This window comes from Lycorma delicatula, chromosome 1 (assembly GCF_047948215.1).
Source record: "Lycorma delicatula isolate Av1 chromosome 1, ASM4794821v1, whole genome shotgun sequence".
Taxonomy (NCBI): Eukaryota; Metazoa; Arthropoda; class Insecta; order Hemiptera; family Fulgoridae; genus Lycorma; species Lycorma delicatula.
Genome location: NC_134455.1, coordinates 323,589,317 through 323,608,639, shown reverse-complemented (window position 1 = coordinate 323,608,639; position 19,323 = coordinate 323,589,317). Strand labels below are relative to the sequence as shown.

The following is a 19,323-nucleotide window of genomic DNA, read 5'->3' as shown; positions in this document are numbered from 1 at the left end:
ACATCAGCCACTTGGCTTCTTTCATTGTAATTTGTTAATGACTGTTTATTTTTCTTTTTATTGTAAATTAATTTCTCATGGGTAAAACTAAAGAATAATGCACTGAAAAAGACAATGATATTCCAAAAAAATCCTAAAGTGGGCGTATTATTTTTATTTTGATATTGATTATCTTTGTTCATGTTAAAATGTAGACTATTTTTATTTATTATGACGTTTTAGTTGTAATGTTACAAGCACGACATGAAATAGGGATGAGCGGTAAGTTTTGATGATCGCGTGTTAGAAAAGTCTGCTATAAATTATATATAAGGGTAGCTTAATTTATTTTTTTTGACACAAAAATTATTTAAATTATTTTATTCTCAATGTATAAAATGTCATTACACAGCATTCTTATTTTTCTCGTTTAAAATTTATTTGTACGTTCGTCAAAATTTAATTTTAGGCGATGTATTTGAAGTTTTTTCCTAGAAACAAATCCTGACCAACAGTTTTTAGAAAATATTTTTCTTTGTAATAAAACAAATTTTAATGCGTAGTAATTAAATTGTGTAATAACGATACATTGATTCTTAATGTTAAAATAATTATGATGTGCTGCTATTAACATAATTATTGATAATGTATTCATTATACACATGTACCTTATCATACAATACCTGAAGCAAAGTGGCTGAAAATACTGTATATTGAATAATAAAGTAATTAATGGAATACAAATTATCTTAAGAAAAATACGGCAGGCTTTTTCAATAAAATAGAAATTTCTCGTAAAAATCTAAATGAACGTTTTCTTTCCATTCTCATATCTTATTTTTCAACTGAAAAACTATATATTTTTAATTTTTTTGAGGTATGTTTTTAGGATATGATTATATATAATTAATGAATTTTCATTAATATAATTATATATAATATTATATTATCATTAATATTATATTATAATATAATATTATCATTTTATGTTACTATTAAATATTGCCAAATTAATTCTTCCTCGTGGACCTAAAGATTACTTTTATCTTTTGTAATTTTTAACTTTTCTTTCAATTCCTGTAATATTGTTTCACAATTGTAAAGTAATTGTCATGTTAGAATGTCCTGTCTTTCTTATAGCACCTGTATCAGGTGCTTGTATATAAAACAGCTTTTCTGAGGGAAGTGTTTACTATATAGTCAGTTGCTGCAGTGAACAGAATGAAGGTGTCTTCACTTGTATGGTGAATACCATTTGACTTGGCATGCTGATATGAACGATATATTTAGCTCATTGAAAGAGACATTGGGGGAATGGCTTTACTCCCTGCCTGCTGACATAAGATGCATGCTACTCTTGAAAATGACTTTGTGACTTGTGTTTAAATCACCTAAACGTATATTGATTAGCTGACCTGAGATAAATATCAAATTTTATATATATATTTTTTTAACTATTCACCTAGGCTAACATGAAATCTTTTACAAATTTAGATTTATCAAATACCTTCATTCCAGAGTGTAGAATTATCTGCTATCATTAATGTTAAAGTGAAATGGTTTTCTGTTTTAAAAAAATTGACCTTGATTGTGAACAATAATTAAATTGTTTTCCAATAGCAGAAATCAGAGTAATAGTAATAGTAATATTTTTTTATTTATTTACCACAAACAAAATAAGTCTATTTAACCCTGTTAAATAGACTTAGTTATTTAAAACTGTTATAAATTAGTTCATTCCTACTTGTTAATAACATTAAATTTGCCTATTGAAATTTATTGATTAAAGAGAATAAAGAGAATAGCCTATTATTTAAAATTAAAAATATTTTATAAGTACATACTTAAAATTCATTTGGACTAGGAAAATATGAAATTTCTTGATAATTTAATGGGAAAGTTGATTACTGTATGACTAATTAAGAATTAGAGTAACTGGTAATCACCAGATGCTCATCATGAAGTATTACTTTTCTGGGGTTCTATACGCTCTAGACTGTCTAAAACTTTAAACTGTTACTGATGAACTTTTTTTCTACAGGTACCCAAAAATGGTGGATGCAGCAATAATAGAAAAATTAGATGCTGGATTCAAGAAGCTTCAAGCTTCTGATAGTAAATCTCTCTTGAAAAAATATCTTACTCAAGAAGTATTTGATAAGTTGAAAAATTTGAAAACTCCTACTTTTGGCAGCACTCTTCTTGATGTGATCCAATCTGGTAAATCTTCTTATTTCACTAAGAAAACCTTAATTTCTGTTATCTCTGTAATTTATTATTTTTTTTAAGACTTTTAAAAGTTTAAGTAACTTGCATAAGAGTATATTGAAGTTTATTGATTATACATAAAGATTTTTAATTTGTTTTTGAAAACAATTTTCTGTTTCTTGGATTAAAATTTGGAAACGCTACTTTTTTCATTACATAATGAATTTTGTGTTTTGCTTTACCTCATTTAAGAATTATTTCTTAATTTTAATTAAAGCACATTGAAACAATACTTTTATAATAAAAAAAATAATTCATGGCAATCACCATGGAATCTTATTTCCACATATGGATTACTTAAATTATTTATATAATTTCAACCTATGAATAAAAGTTTTTATTTACTTCATTAAATCATCAAGGAGAAAAGAAGTGCTGGCCTGAATTATTGGATTTATATTTATTATGCTATAATCCGATAAAGGACATCAGGAGGCTGTTATGCAGGTTTTAAGAATTGTTACCACCACTGTTTTGAACTAAGATCAATACGCAGTGCGTTAGGCCAGACTGTCAAGAGGACCCGGTTGTCTGCTCTATCTTTGCAATCAATAGCCTGCTGTTCTAGCCATGCATTTTGGCAGGAGTGAAACCATACAGAAATAAATAGCATACCATTACTAATCCTTTGAATTACTTAGTAATGATATTTTTCAGCAAAGCATATTCTGACCTACATTTCATTCATAAAATTGCAGCTGATACTGTTATGAGGATTTTTGTTACTGGAATTAAAGATAAGAAAAAACATGATCTGTTAATCTATTTCTTTTTTTTAAATATTTCTTTAACTATTAAAATAATTATTTCCAGTAGTAAATATTAATTATAAAAAAATTTATTTATATAAATAAAATATTTGTAATGAAAATATTCTGATGGTTTTTTTAAAGTAGTAAGTTACTGAAAACTAAATGAAATTGCAATTCTATATCACATCATCTTCAAAAACAAATAATTTTTATGTATTTTGTTTATTAAGATAACAAAATTTCAGGTTGATCTAATTTTTATTTTTTTATAAGTGTAATAAATGGAAAACCTCTTCTAAATAATTTTTACTATGGTAATGTTGATTTTTAGACATAATCACTAAAAAATTTAATTTTCTTCAAAACGTAAACTTAAAATTACAAATAATTTTAGTGATCTCCTTTGGTTACTGCATGAACAGCCTCATGTTCTTGCATGTGTGCATGTATATTTGATATTATGCACGCACACACATGTTGCTCTTTGCTTCTTTCAAATATAATAAGAACTTGACATCCCATCAATGTAGAGACTAACAGAATTTCTGAAGCTGTGATAGATAATCGCTGACAAGTCACTTCAGAAGATGGCATAACTATCAGATCTAAAACCACAACCATTTAGTAATAGGTGCCAAAAAGTTATAAAAGAATAATTTTCTAATGTACAAAGTGTACCAAAAGTCCCACACCATAGGGATATACACAATATATTTACAATATCTATTCAATATGGTTTCTGTATAAGTCGAAACATAATTGAAAACAGTATCCCATGTTCCACAGAATGTTGATCACAAAGTCAGGCTCTACAGACTGGCGTGCAGTTGGCCGTCAAAATAGTAGTAGGGGTCAATGATCCAGACTTTCCACAAACCAGACAAAGCCATGACACATCAGTAAATATCTTAATTTGAATGTAGAAGATAATAAATGTGGACACCAATATTATTTTAACAATTTTAAGAAGTTTATTTTTCTGTAGAAGCAATCTTAGAAAAAATGGAATATGTATAAACTAAATTCACAATTTTTATTCTTACAATGTTTTTAATGATACTCTGAATCACAACAGTAAGTACAGCAATATTTTATTTTATGCAGATTTAAACTTTATTATTAACTGAAATTATGGCTGTATTTTACAAGCAAATTGTGGAAGTTTATTATTTCCCATTTATAATGACAAGTTCATGATAAAAAACTTGAAATTGTGGTTGAATTGAATTTAGTTTGTATTCTTTGTAGTGTAATATGGACACTGAATTTATTAAAAGATATTTTACTTTGATTTTATGTAAATTTACAATAATATTTATTTTAAGTTAACTTATGTGTAAACATGGAACTCATAGTAAGCATAATAATATAAAAACATGTATATTTTCCAAATGATATATCTGAATGCACTTTTAAATAATTAAACCTTCATTGTAAATTATAACATGAAGTGTATTCATAATAAAATTGAGTATATTTCAACCCCCTACCCCCACTATGAATGGTGTAGTTAGTAGATCCATTGTTTTCCATTCTTAAGCTATTTTCCTTTAAAATGTTTTATAGAAAAAGTAATTATATTTGTTGCCACACACACGGTTATCAATGTTTAAACACAGCTCTTCTAGGAAGTTATTTAAATTCCATTGTTAAAAAAATCCCTAAAATCTGGTATTCATCATCTTAACACTAATGTTAAAAATTTAACATTGCACATCTGGTCACCAATGTTAAACATTTTTTTAATAGTCGCCTTTTTTTTTAAACTTAACTACCTTTGAAAATTTTTTCAATAATGAAAATATAATATTCCCTTATAAATATAAGTGATGGTTTTTTGAGAACCCCCTTATAAAAATCTTAATTCAAAGGAAAATTTATTGTTCGATGAGGGTTAAATTACAAAATAAGGGGAGGTGAATGAATGATGTATAACTACGGATGAGTCAACTAATCCATCTAACAACTGGACTAGTACAGGAGCAGGGGGAGGAGCCTTAACAAGCCATTATATGAACTTACTCATATCCTGTGTAAGCTTTAAGCAACTTATATAGAATTGTACTATAATAGACTCTTCCAAAAGACAACAAGCTACTGTGACAGCCATCTACTAATCTTCATTGATATAACATGAAGTACTATGCTCAAGAGAAATTGATTTAAATTGAAACTGGTATTTACTAGTATTAATTGTATGATTCTTGTTAATGGATCTTTTCTTTAATTTAGTTATTCTGTTTTAGTACTTTAAAATTTTTGTTTTTAGTGTAAGCATTTGTTTTGAAAATACAAGTAAATGAAGTTACTCAATTTACAGTAAAAATTAAGTTATTAAGCAGTTGTTAGTTACTTCTCATTATTGAAAATGCTCAATTATATTGAATCATTAAAAGCTTTCAATAAAGTGAAGATTTGGCAATAAAATAAAAATAATGCTCATGAAGTGTTTTTTTTAGCAAATCAACTGCTTATGATCAAAGAAAAGTGTCACATGTTGAGGAAATTTGTTAACATCATCAAGATTAGACATCTGTATAATATACATACTAGTAAAAAACTAGTTTTTTTACTGGTATACTATAATTATATACTTTGTATACTTATACCATATACTACTAGTATACTATATACTTGGACCCCAATTGATATTTCAGTTTTTGAGTAATGAACAACATTGAACCTCCTACAGTCAATCACACATTATGAGAGTGAAAGTTGTACTTTTTGTACAAAATCAAAATTCAAAATGGAATCAACTCTCACCCACTAATTCTACAGCATAGTCACCATGATATCATCAGGGGGTTAGCATGCCAAATTCTGTAAGGTATGCTTCCTTTTGCAGCAAGAACCTGCTGCATTCAAGCAGTGTCCTCTCTTGTACAGTAGTAACTGCACTGGTGTAGGGTCTCAATGCCTGCATATACAGATTTGCTTGAAGTTACCATGTTAGGAACTGGGTCAACTCATATCGTGGTTCCCTGTCCTTGTGCTCCATATGGGATAGACTAAAGCAAAATATATATATGGTACATTCTTTATAACAAGCACTGATTTAAGCAATGGCTTATTTGATCTATTTTTCCAAATGCTATTGTATCTATTATTAGTCTTATGATAGCAGCATATTACATTCATCCAATACTAGAACAATTATACCACTGTAAAATCTCGTTCTACTTAAGCATATTAAAGAATTAATCAATTTCCAGTGTTAGTTATTCAGTTATTTTGAATACTTTTTAATGAAATTTAAAAAAACATTCTGAATAAATTTTTAGCATTTCAATTATTATAATTACATAAAATCTTCTAGAGATATGTGACTGTATAAAATTATACTGGTTCATTTTGTTCATACTAATATAAGTAAGCATTATAATTTTCCACAGAAAATACCTGTTGTAAAGTTGAAGTTTTTTATCTGTAAATAATAAACAATAATTTTTTTTAAAGGTGTGTATTTATTCCACCCATCTTTTATGACTAGCCATATTGATTTTTATGAAAGTTGCAGTTCTATTTTTTTTAAAAGCTTAACCATGAGCTAACATGAAATAAACAGGGACCCACTTTCCTTCTTTATGAATCGCTTTCTTGAATTTTTTCCATTTTTTTAAACAAAAAATTTACAAACAAAAATGAAATTCAAATAGAATAAAGTTCTAAGAATTTATGCAGAATATATATTTTAAATGCTCTATTTTTAATTTTTTGTACAACTTAATATGATTCAGATTCATTTTATGAAATATCTCCATGAATAAAACTAGAAATCTGGAATAAAATTCTTTTTACAACATTTTTACGAGGTGGTCAACTTACTACTATTTCTGGTGAAATTTTAGGAAAGTAATTCAATGCATACAAATTAAAGCAAATAAAATTTTACACTTTCTTTGGGAATTTTTAAACTTTATACACAACCTACAGTTCCTCTGAACAATTTTTTTATTATACACATTGGAGATAATTTTATTAAAATTATTCATAGACAGGAATTTGAATAAATCTTTAACCTCTTTATACATAGAATTGTACAGAATTTTAAATGAGTTTTCTTTTGCAAGTAATATTTAAAAACTGATATTCAGAAGAACATAGTGTGCAATACAATTTAGTTGGCAATACATCGGCAAATAGATCCTCTTTAATTTAGGATATAAATATCATTACAATCTTTCTAGTGAAACTGGAAATAACTGAATAACTTATAATTATTATAATTTAAGGGAAATGTTTACTGTGAATTACTTTTGTATAACGTTAAATTCCATACTTATGTATAATAATAATAATAATAATAATGTTAATTCCATTTCATTTGTTATTATAGAAAAATAATTAATTTTACAGGTCTTGAAAACCATGATTCTGGTGTTGGTATCTATGCACCAGATGCAGAAGCATATACAGTTTTTGCAGACCTCTTTGACCCTATCATTGAAGACTACCATGGAGGTTTCAAGAAAACTGACAAGCACCCACCTAGGGACTTTGGTGATGTTGACACCTTCAGCAATCTTGACCCTGCAGTATGTAACTTTGTTACTTAGTAATAAGTGTTTATTTGCATTTTTAAATATCACAATTTCAGCTATCCTATGGAAGTTTCACAAGCTCATATTACTATGAGGTTATGAAGTGGCATGTATGTAGTCTGTAAGTTAATATAAAAAATATTGTGGGTGGTACATAGATGTCATTTTTGGACAAGTTTGTGTTGGATCTATAAAACAGATTTCCTGTCGCATTATATTTGTTGGAAGGTTTTAGACAGTATTTTCTAATCACTATGGTTGCAAATTGCTAGATGAGTACTGATTGTAAGGATTCATAAACTAGATAAATTTTTCCTTAGCACTTCAGTAAAACATTCTATAGTCCATTAACTTGTTTAAATTCAGCCTCTGATGTATATAGATAAAAGAAAATATACTGCATTAATGAAACTTTTTTTGTTAATTAACCAAAGCTAAAAACTGATTAGATATATGAAATGCAGCACAATATAAGTTGGCATTCTCATTACAATAGCTGCAGTTTGTATTAAAACTAATCCTTTATAGATCAGTACTCCCTGTCCTTCCTCTTACAAATGTTTATTTTACATTTCTTGAGTGTAACATAATGTTAAATTTGAAAAAAATGTTTTACTCTAAAATTTTCTGCTAAACACATGGAAAATAAGTAAGAAGTTGTAGATTAATTGTAAAAAGTACTAAATTTACTGATTGTATTTTTATCTTCTCTTACCTTAGGGAGAATACATCATTTCCACCCGTGTGAGATGTGGACGATCAATGGAAGGTTATCCCTTCAACCCCTGTTTAACTGAGGCACAGTATAAGGAAATGGAAGAAAAGGTTTCCTCAACACTGTCTGGCCTTACTGCTGAATTGAAAGGTAACTTCTACCCTCTTACAGGAATGACAAAAGAGGTCCAACAGAAGCTTATTGATGATCACTTCTTGTTCAAGGAGGGCGATAGATTTTTGCAGGTATTTATAAATAAGCCATAACTACAGGTTAAAAATAATTACAATTAAAAGCTTTCAACAGACTGGATTCATTACTACAGTAACACATACATAGCAAAAAATATGGCAAAAAGTATAGAATAAATGCAATTTTAAACAGAAATATTGTAAAAAACAAGGGTGAAAAATGTAATGTGTAAATGTCCTCACCATTTCTTGGTGAGCAACAATGCTGGTTACTTGTCCATTATTGGGAGCTCACACATTAGCTGAGAACTGAAAGAATTAATGATAATAAAAAGTGCTGTCATACAGATATTCTGTGCATTGTCAGTAGATAAGAAATCCAAATTAATTTATTTTAGTACTAGTAATCAAGCAGGATCAAGTACTTTGAGCTTCTCAATTTTCAAAAATAACTTTCATTCTTTGATAAAATTATTAAAACCACAAATTCATATAATTTAAATTGCATACGGAAAATTTCTCAGGGAAAAAAAGAATGCTTAATTTCTTGAACTCAAAATGTAGTCAATGGAGCAGTTATGGATTTTGTTGAGAAAAATTACTTAACCATTGATGAATTGTTGAAGAATAGTGCAACAATATGAACAGGATAGTAGACAGTACAATTCAAAATGTAGTATTTAGAAATGTAAATAGGAAATTACAGATTTGAAAGTGATAAGAAGAATCTGAGTAAAAGAAAAAGATATAGTGGCCAAAAATGTTTAAGGATATGAGAAGAAAGTATGAAAGAAAAGACAAAAGTGAAGGTTGTTGGTGAAATGCCAATTGACATACATTCAGTAAAAGGTAGATGCATAGTCGTATTTGCTACCATAACTAGATATTTCTGTAATCTCAAAGAGCATATAACATCCTACCAACACATGCATTTAATGAAATTCTTGATTCTAGAATTCAGTAAGTACGCACAGTAATAAATAAATATTTCATTTATTTCTTACAAAATTAAATAGTTCTTTCTAATTCATTTTTTACAAAATAAATGCCAGCAATTTAAGGCTTCTTTGCATTTAATTATTAACACTTAACTGATAGAAAAAAAATAAATAAAAGCAGATGTATACTAAATTAATAAGCGTAACCATTTTAATAATTATTTTTTTTAATTTTGTTGAAAATAAAATTCATGAAATATGTTTTAAATATTTAAAACCAATAATTTTAAAAACTAATCAAATGTTCTTTGCCATGTAGCCCAGCTTGAAGATACAATACATTTCATTTAGGATTTTCTGGCTATTCATTTTTTTTCAGATTTAGGAAAGCGCCTTGGGAGAGGAACCAAAATTCTCCCTGTTCATCTTTACCATGAAATTATATTGTAAATTATGCTATAAAACTAACAGATGGACTGTTGACTCCCCAACATGTGAGTCCAGAGAGACTATTATCAACAATAAAAAGATTGAAATTCTGCAGGGATGTGACATAGAAACTTAATTTTAAGCATTACAATTCATAATTGTAGAAACACAATTTCACATTCAACAGATTCCTCTGGCGAATTTTGATTTATTCACTAATCATGCATTTGTGTTGTGGTTAAGGAGGACCAATTCCTCCCACATGGTGGAATATATAAAGTAAGAAATATTAAATGCTGGTTGAATTGTATTTAATATAAAATGAAAATATAGAATAAGTAAGAAACAATTAACAGCTAAGAAGGTATCATTACAGTATAATTTATTCCTGTAAAAAGTTAGAAAATAGGTTATCAACAGCAGGCAAAATAAATTTTAATTATGACAGAATGATATGATGCACAGTATTTTTTTTCTATTATCAAAGCAGCTATTTTTATAAAAGATGGGTTAATGTAATAGTCCTAAATAATAGAAGCCTATTACAAAATGAAATAGATTTTTCTATCATTTTGTATGAAATAAATGTCAGGAATGACTTTTTTAACATATCCATTATGAATACTTAACTTCTAAAAAAAATAATAAAAGCAGATAATCACTATTTTAGTGGGTGTGAATATGCAACATATAATAAATTTAGTTTAAAATAACTTAAGAGATATTAATTAAATGATGAATTCAACTTTTTAAATGATAGAGATAAAGGTGATGCCAAATTAATATAAATCCTTGATTTAGTCTGTTAATTTACTGCTGCTAGATAAGATACTACTTACAAAAATTGTCTGGCATTTTGTTATGAGAATATGTTTGTTAAAATGTGGTTTCAGTTAGTGGGAATCTCTTACTTAATTTTTATATTGTTTAGTTTGTTTTTCAAGATCCAATTTCCTAGATATTCCAAATCATCAGATAAGGGCGTGTAGTTTTACTACTTTGCTGAGGACCAAAAATGTTACTAAATTAATTTTGAATTCCACAAATTAATTACAGAATAGTTGCTTACATGAAATTAAAAGTAATTAAATAGTAAGAATTAATAACAATATGATTACTAAAAAAAATGATACATAAAATTCCAAATTGTGAACAAAGAAACAAAAAAATATAAGAAACCTAAATTATAACAAAAAATATAACAAGAAACCTAAATTATATTGGATGTACACTAATTTTTGCTAAAAAATTGTTTTAGGCTGCCAATGCCTGTAGGTTCTGGCCAACTGGACGTGGTATTTATCACAACGATGACAAAACCTTCCTTGTCTGGTGCAATGAGGAAGATCACCTCCGAATCATTTCTATGCAGATGGGTGGAGACTTGGGTCAGGTAATTAAAGATAAACAACACTAATTAATTTTAATACGCGAGTGCACAGGATATATTTAACGAGGTTAGGTATACTATCTTTAGTCAGATATGACATGAAAAAACAGAAAAGCTCCTTTACAGAACTGAGTGGGATTGGCTTGTCAGTTATAGACTTTTCTACTGTAAACTTTTCCCCTTTTAGTATAATATTTCTGTATAAGAAAACTAATATTGTAGATTTAATAGTGGGTATTTTTGCTACAAAATAGTGGATATATTTCAAGGATAGTAAGGCTATAATTAATTGACCATCTAGTCTTAGTATTCATTTAAAGTGCCACGAACTTTAAGGAGTGTGGACCCAGCTGTTTGCAAGTAGGGCTTTCACTTACGAACGCCTAGCGAATCAGACCAATGTGTTTATGTTCAATGTGACTGCAAAGTAAATTATAAATTACATCCTTGTGGAGTGCCCTTGTTATGCAGCATTACGTAAATTTCCACATTATGGAAATTTCAATTCAAGAGCTAACATACAAGATATACTAGGAAACAATATGAGGATGTTTCTGAATATCCTAATTGTTTCTTGTAGCTGTAAATCTGACTTCAGTTACTAAATAATTATTGTAATGTTTTTTTAGTAATTCATATTTTGTTTACTTTTTTTTTATTGTGTGGTATGTTAATTTACTTCAGATATCCATTATGTTATAGAATTAGTTTGTAGTAGAATCATAGCTTCCATGCACACTAAGTAGATTAAATCCTTTTTAAAAAGATATTTTTTAGTTGAAATATTTACAATATACTGTGAACATAAATCAGTTTATTACACATTTGCAAATATTAGTGTATTTCTGACTAGAAAAAAAAAAGAAGAGTTAACGAGTGTTTTTCACCTTCTACATACAAATAATATGTTTTCTTATCTTGTATTTACTCTTCTAAATTAGTTTCTAAATGAATTTTTTTTTCTAAATTAAATCTTTGGTAATAGGTATTTTTACAACTACTTTAAAATCAGCTTTATTAATTTTATTAATATATTAATTTTATCCAATTTTTCCTAAAATCTCTTTTTGAAAATGGTAATCCTTTTTTGAAAATTACGTACATTTGGCCATTTCTTTAAAAACAAGCATTTTAAGTGCTGACATTTAACCTTATGCAATTGATTATTAATAAAAAAATTAATTAACCTGCACGCATGCAATGGCTTCCCAGTTTGTTATTTTTAGATCATTTTAAGAAATGACAAGTGAATTTAATACTTTAAAAAGAAGCAGACATTAAGAACTGAATTTATTGTCTATGTCTATCTGCAAGAGTAAATACAATTTAAAGACTAAATTATTATTTTTAGTAAAAATGAATAATTATTAATCGATAATTAATTTTTAGTAAAATTTAATTGGTTTGGTTAATGCATTCAGTATACTTGTAACCTGTATAAAATATTCCTAGTAATATAAGTAGTGAATAAAATGCAATTGTAGTACATATTAAATAATTGTAAAAAAATTAACAAATTTAAAAACAGTATTATATTAATTTTTGAAGAAATGTATTTTTCATAATGTATTTAGTGCAAATTTTACCTAGCTGTTTTTTTTTTTACACCATTTGAAACAAAAACAAACTTGTTTGTATAAAATAAAATAAATTAAATTATAACTCAAATTTTATGAAATATATTTAAGTCCCTGGTTTTTTAAAAATTAATTTGGGTTGATATGGAATCATAGCAACGGGTTATTTTTTCAATAATCTAATGACAATTAATTTACATTTTCAGGTTTACAGACGACTGGTGAGTGCAGTTAATGAAATAGAAAAAAGAGTTCCATTTTCTCACAATGACAGACTGGGATTCTTAACTTTCTGCCCCACCAATTTGGGAACAACTATTAGAGCATCAGTACATATCAAGGTGCCAAAGTTGGCCGCAAATCGAGCCAAGTTAGAAGAAGTTGCTGGCAAATACAATTTGCAGGTGATTATAAATACTGACAATTCTGTGTGGCATTCTGTAAGTTAAGTATTTCACACCTCAGCTTAGAGAGGTATGAACATTATTTTTCCAAAACAAAAATGTAATTTTAATCTAAAAAAAAGTCAGAACGCAATCATAATAACTCCAGAGTTTTCTATAAGCAATCCCAAAAGGCATTTTAAAAATACAGAATTCATTACAAGCATATTTATAAACAAATGTGTGATAGTGTATCCTACACCATGGAAATAATGGTTTAATTGTTTACATTGTTATACCTTACGTTTTCAGGTACGTGGTACAAGAGGAGAGCACACAGAAGCTGAAGGTGGAGTTTATGATATCTCTAACAAGCGCCGTATGGGTCTCACGGAATTTCAAGCAGTCAAGGAAATGAATGATGGCATTGCTGAACTCATCAAGATTGAGCGTGAGCTCTAAATTTATAACATTTAATATTTAAACATAAACAGCCTGTAATCGGTTGTTACTAAATATAACTTCTGAATATTTTTATCATACACTGTTTCACTTCTGTACAGTAAAAAAAATTATTTTGTTTACTATTCTGTTTCGGTGTTGTTCTGAAGTTTACTAAAAAATTGTTTAACAGATTGGAAAATATTTATCTATATAAAGATTAATAATGTTAACTGCTGTACAGAATTTCAGTTTCTTTTACCATCACTGTAATTATGTTTTCTTTTAATGCAACATCTTTTCTTCCAAAAATTTAATTAAATAAAATTAATTAGCACAAAACTGGTCGATAGGTTTTATTTTTACCCCTCCTGAAAGAAAATAGATACTGCTCCTAAATGTAATACAGATACTCTAAGTTAAACAAAGATGTTGCAGCTTGTTCATAAACAAATACTTATATAAAATATGGCCGGCTTTGTTACACTACAAAATTATATTTGAATTATAAATAATTGCTTACTTAATGTGTAGCTGTAACTTGCTTATAATACATATTATATAATATACGTATATTTATAAGCCCTAGTATACATTGTAGTAATGTTTTGTTATTACACTTATATTAATAGTTGTTGAGTATATTAATGGTACATAAACTGCCTCAGATGGTAAATTAAACTGTTGATAAAAATAAAAACCTCAGTTACAAAAATGTTGATTAGAAAGAATGCGTATATTTATTTGTTGAAACCCTTTCTCTAGTACCTTTCTTAATATAAAAAATGAAATAAAAAAATTTCTCAACATTTGATTTCACACGTCACATCAGCAATTGTCAGATCCATTTTTTTTTCAAAATTGTGGTCTTTAGTTTTCAGACAGAAATTTTACTCTGCATAAAATTTATTAAGAGAGGATTGTTTTGTTTGTTTCAAAATAAATTAAACATAAAATTTTAATGTGGTTTGAAGCATTATATGGCTAATGGTAAATAGATAATTATATTGTGGTTTTATTAACATTCTCAAGCATATTTTGTATTTATATTCTTAAGTGAATTGTTTTTGAATTCTTAATTGACAGATAAAAGGACTTATTCTCTATGGTGTTAAATTCAGTATTTCCATCGACCTTGCTTTGGATTAATTTTGTAATTAAATTGTCACTGAAACCATAAATTGCCATCTTGTGATCTAAATATATAAAAGTTCATCAGTTCAACTTCAAAATTAATTTTTTTTTTTTTAATTTCATCTTAAAGTTCTTTCTTTGTTGCTCACATAAAGTTTTACTGCCAAATATTCTCTAATTTTTCTTTTCTTGCCAGAATCCATTTTACCACATTATTTTGAATACAAATTAATAAAAAAATAGCTGAATCTGATATTAATTAGCTCTTAAAATTTGTTATCCAGCTTATAAAATGCCTTGTCTTAATAAAAATCAACTTTTTATTAACATGAAATACCCATTATGAAGGTGAAAAATATTTTTCTCTAAATATAATATCTTATTCTAATTATGAAATCTTTGTTCATAAAGAAAAACATGATATAAATTTGCAGTAATCAAATGATCTAATTGTTACAAAGGTGAAAAATATTCTCAATTATGTTGATAGTTTATATGAAGGTAATTTCATAAAAGAATGGATTTAGCCCCCATAGTAAATTGAATGAAAGGAGCAACTTGCAATGGAAAGGAAAGTGAAAAGAATCTAAACTCTGTAAAATAAACTCAAGTTTACAAGTTGTATTGAAAAGAACCAAAATAAACTGCTGAAATTTTTAGTAACTTATTATTCAATGAGCAATGAATTTAATTCATTTGCAGTATTGTGATTAATTTATGCTGAGTCTTCTCTGTTTAATGTTAAATATAAATAATTTTGTGTTGCTTAAAACCTTCCACCTAACTATAAAAATATGTGACAGTCTAGTTTCTTAGTTTAGCTCTGCATCAGCGATTTCATTCATGAAGGAACTTCATTCAGATTTGACAGGTGATTAATTTTAATGACTGAAGTAGAGCATGCACGCTAATCTTAGAATGTTACTGTTGTAGTTGCTACTTACTAAGTTACTACTTACCCATATATTTTACTCTTTACATGTACTTTTTTTTATTAACTGCATGTTTTCCATTAATTTTGTCTATTTTTTTTTTGTAATTAACAGTTTTTCTGTTAAGTAATGCATTTAATCTGCTTGAACTTTCTTTGCACAATTGTTTGACAACATTTAAAAATTATGTAAGGATATTGAATTTGTCTAATAAAGTTTGATTTAAATTTTTGGAACTAGACAGACTTTGACTTATATCAGTCCCTGCTTTTTCTGATACACAGTGATTATCAATTCTTATATTTAAAAAAAATATGTTTGCAGCAGAAGAGTACAGTAATCATTTAAAAATATGCATCAGATGTGTAATTCACTTTCTATAGTTACTGTACTCAAATGCTTATATTTTATAGAAAACAATTCTAAAAATTCATTTCTTTAGTAACATTTTATTATTTTGAAAAAGTAAATTATTGTTATAAAATTCAGAATCCAATTTTATATTTCAAAAAGGTTTCTTAGGTAAAATAATCTAATAATTTTTAATGACATTTCATTAAAATGTGTTGCATATGATTTGTTTGTTGATTTGATATATTACCTTGTAGAACAAGTATGCTGATTAACCCCATTAATTGCCACAATTAAATAAACACTACTTTTTTTTTATTAATTACTTTATTTTATCTATTTGTAAGTATATAAAGCTAGAAATATTTTCATATCAACAAAAAATTCAGTAATGGCTTAGTAATAAAATGGTTCGTTTACGTACCTTTGGCCAAAAGCATAATATAAAATGTAACTTTGTAAAAACATTACAAGAAACCAAACTATTTATAAAACTAGAAAAAAACAACTATGAATAAACTACATTAAATTGTTTTTAGTTTATTGTGGATTTATTTTCTTTGCGGTGAATGAAATTCTTTGAAACATTTTGAGTGCAGGTGGACTTTACATTTTATACACAAAAATATTTTGTGGTTTTTGCACAGCTTACATCGTCTTCTAGTTTTGTTTACATGTTCGGAACGTGCCCCACTTTGTCCAAACGAATATTTTCCAGCAAACTATTTTTTGAAGGCCGACCTTTGGTTGCCAATGATTGAGAAGGAACATTATCTCCCCGAATTTCAGCGATGCACTGTGGTATTTTTATTTCCTCACTTTTGATCAACAATAATACGACCTAAAGTCAATTTGACTGATTTTATCATGGTTTTCAAGCCGATATAGTTTCCACGAATTTACTATAACAGAATCGATAGCATTAGTAAACAATGGCCACCACCACTTTTATTCTATAGTTTCCAATGCCATTGTCATGAGAATCCACGCCACCCATGAATTTTTTGTGTATTGTGCTACCATTAATGGCTGACTAATACTTATATCTTTTTGTATTTGCTAATGGGTAAATTCCATTGTGATTACTGGCAACTGTAACCACTGCATTATCATTCCATCTAGCTACTGCAAAACTAGTTTTTTTATCAAATGCACCTCTATCAATCTTCTGCAATACTTTTGAACTCTCTAGTGAGCAATTAGGAAGCCTATTTTCTCTGACAGTGCCGGTAGCGAAATATCCTTTTCCATTGAGTAATTTAAATAGATCATATGTCGAAAAAATTGTCAAAATAAATTCTATGCTCGTTCGGATGGGATACATTTCACAGATCGAGTACTACTTGTGTCCCCAGACCATATTCAGGTTTTTCTTTTTTAGCACCTCCGTATGGTATAATTGGTACAAATACCCATCAGAACTACATAAACACCAAAGCTTGAATCCAAATCTGATTGGTTTTCCCCTTACATTTTTGCTGAATGCCTACCAAAATATGGCAACATTTCTTCAATAGATAAATTATGAGAAAAAACGCCAAACTGTAAATTACGTTTGTTTATTTCATCAAAAAATGGCCGAATTTTTGCAAATTTATCGTTCTTGTCAAGCAATTTGTTATCGGAAAGGTGCAGGTTCCTTTTAATTGCTCTAAAGGTGTTACGGCTCATTGAATTTGACTATTTCAACAACCTTATCTTCATCCTTACTCCAATACATTTTTGTTTGAGGTAACGTATGATAACTAGTCTGTATCTAAATTGCAATAAATCTTTTTAGAAACGCACTATTTAAAGAAAAATCATGCCGATTGTTGTCATGTGCGTATTTTATACTGAACTCTAAAATCATATTCAGCAAATTATCAAAATAAAGGAAAAATATTTCAATATTTTATTTTCTAAAATTTCTATTTGTCTATGTTCTACTGAAATTGGCAATTCTTTATAAATTGGTTCAATTTTTTCCCATTTTGGAATGTTTGTTTTGGGTTTAGTTTTAGATTTTTTTGGTTTATCCTTGCAATTTGATATTTCAGCATCTTTTTCTGAATGTTCATGAATCTCAAACGTACCTGCTATATCAGTTGTTGCTGCTGTAGAAGGGGTCTCGATTAGCAAATTGTCAAAATCTTCTTCATCTGTAAGTTCATCAACTTTATGTGGAATATGTCGTGTGAATAGCGGTTGCTTGCGATATGTTATCTTCATCTTCATCTAAAATTGACTGCAATTTGTCAAGTGTCAGAGGTTTTTCAAAATTCCACATTTTAAAAAATACTTAAATTATAATGAAATCAATTCGACTCTTGTAAAACTAATGCATGTACATCGTAAATAAACACTATACTAAAAGACGATGTAATATTGTTTGAGATATTTCTTGAGTAAATTTCTATGAATTATAAAAGTAATACCGAATACGTAATCAAAATTTAATAACAAAAGGAAATGCTGTATCAATTCAATAAAATGTTAGAAACTAAACAAAACTACAACGATGTATAAGCAAAACAATGCAACACAAGATTGTGAGAATATTCCAACATAACCTATTTACGATGTATGCTTAGCTCATGAGACATCACTCATTATGCCAAATGTGCATCAACGCACCATTGTCTTTAACGACTGCTATTTATAATGATTTTTAAAAACAAGTTATTTTTATCAATTGACAATAAAAAACAAAACCTAGAGATATAATTAAAATAATATTATTTATAACAACCACTCTGCTATCCAAATATATTATAAAATGAAGCAGTTACACGGCATGTTAAATTACAGTAAGTTTGAATGCAGCTAAACTTAAAAAATAAAAACGTATAACTTATGTTAGGGTGATCAAAGAACTTAACAAAGTAAGGCCAAATTGTAAAAGTGAAGAAAATTATTTAGAAATTTATAAAAAAATTATTTTAGAAAAAGGTGCGTTTACACCACTGGCAAAAAATCGGTTAAATATTACCATGTGTAATATAGTACTGCATCTAATATTCTGTAGTTTACAGTAGATAGAGATTCAGGTAAATCACTACAACATTTACAGTGATTTTTTTCAAATAATCTGAATTCAGTGCATGTAAAATTTGTTTGTTCACTGCTAATTATTTATATAATTAATATATTCTGTACAATGTATAAACTTCAAGATATAAAGTCTATTTCAGATAACACTGTTATCGGTAGAATGAACTAATCTAGGCATTTATGACAGATTTAGGTATAAAAAAAGCTGCATTTGTCATGTACTGAAAAGTTTTATTTTACTTTTCTTATTTTAAAGATTTCATTTT

General features: G+C 27.6%; 1 protein-coding gene across 3 annotated transcripts in view; it reads left to right on the top strand.

Annotated features, from left to right (window-relative positions):
* Argk1 (Arginine kinase 1) overlaps positions 1–19,323 on the top strand; it is a 61,774-nt gene that overhangs the window by 41,146 nt on the left and 1,305 nt on the right. For 2 of the 3 annotated variants that reach the window (XM_075382027.1, XM_075382028.1), the window contains 6 exons: positions 2,021–2,199; positions 7,359–7,537; positions 8,264–8,503; positions 11,075–11,209; positions 12,990–13,187; positions 13,479–13,617. In XM_075382027.1, coding sequence (XP_075238142.1) covers positions 2,031–2,199; positions 7,359–7,537; positions 8,264–8,503; positions 11,075–11,209; positions 12,990–13,187; positions 13,479–13,617 — 1,060 coding nt within the window. In that variant the 5' untranslated portion in view covers positions 2,021–2,030. Of the gene's footprint in view, positions 1–2,020; positions 2,200–7,358; positions 7,538–8,263; positions 8,504–11,074; positions 11,210–12,989; positions 13,188–13,478; positions 15,613–19,323 lie in introns of those variants that run through there. The other variant, XR_012758802.1, reaches the window with a different exon arrangement.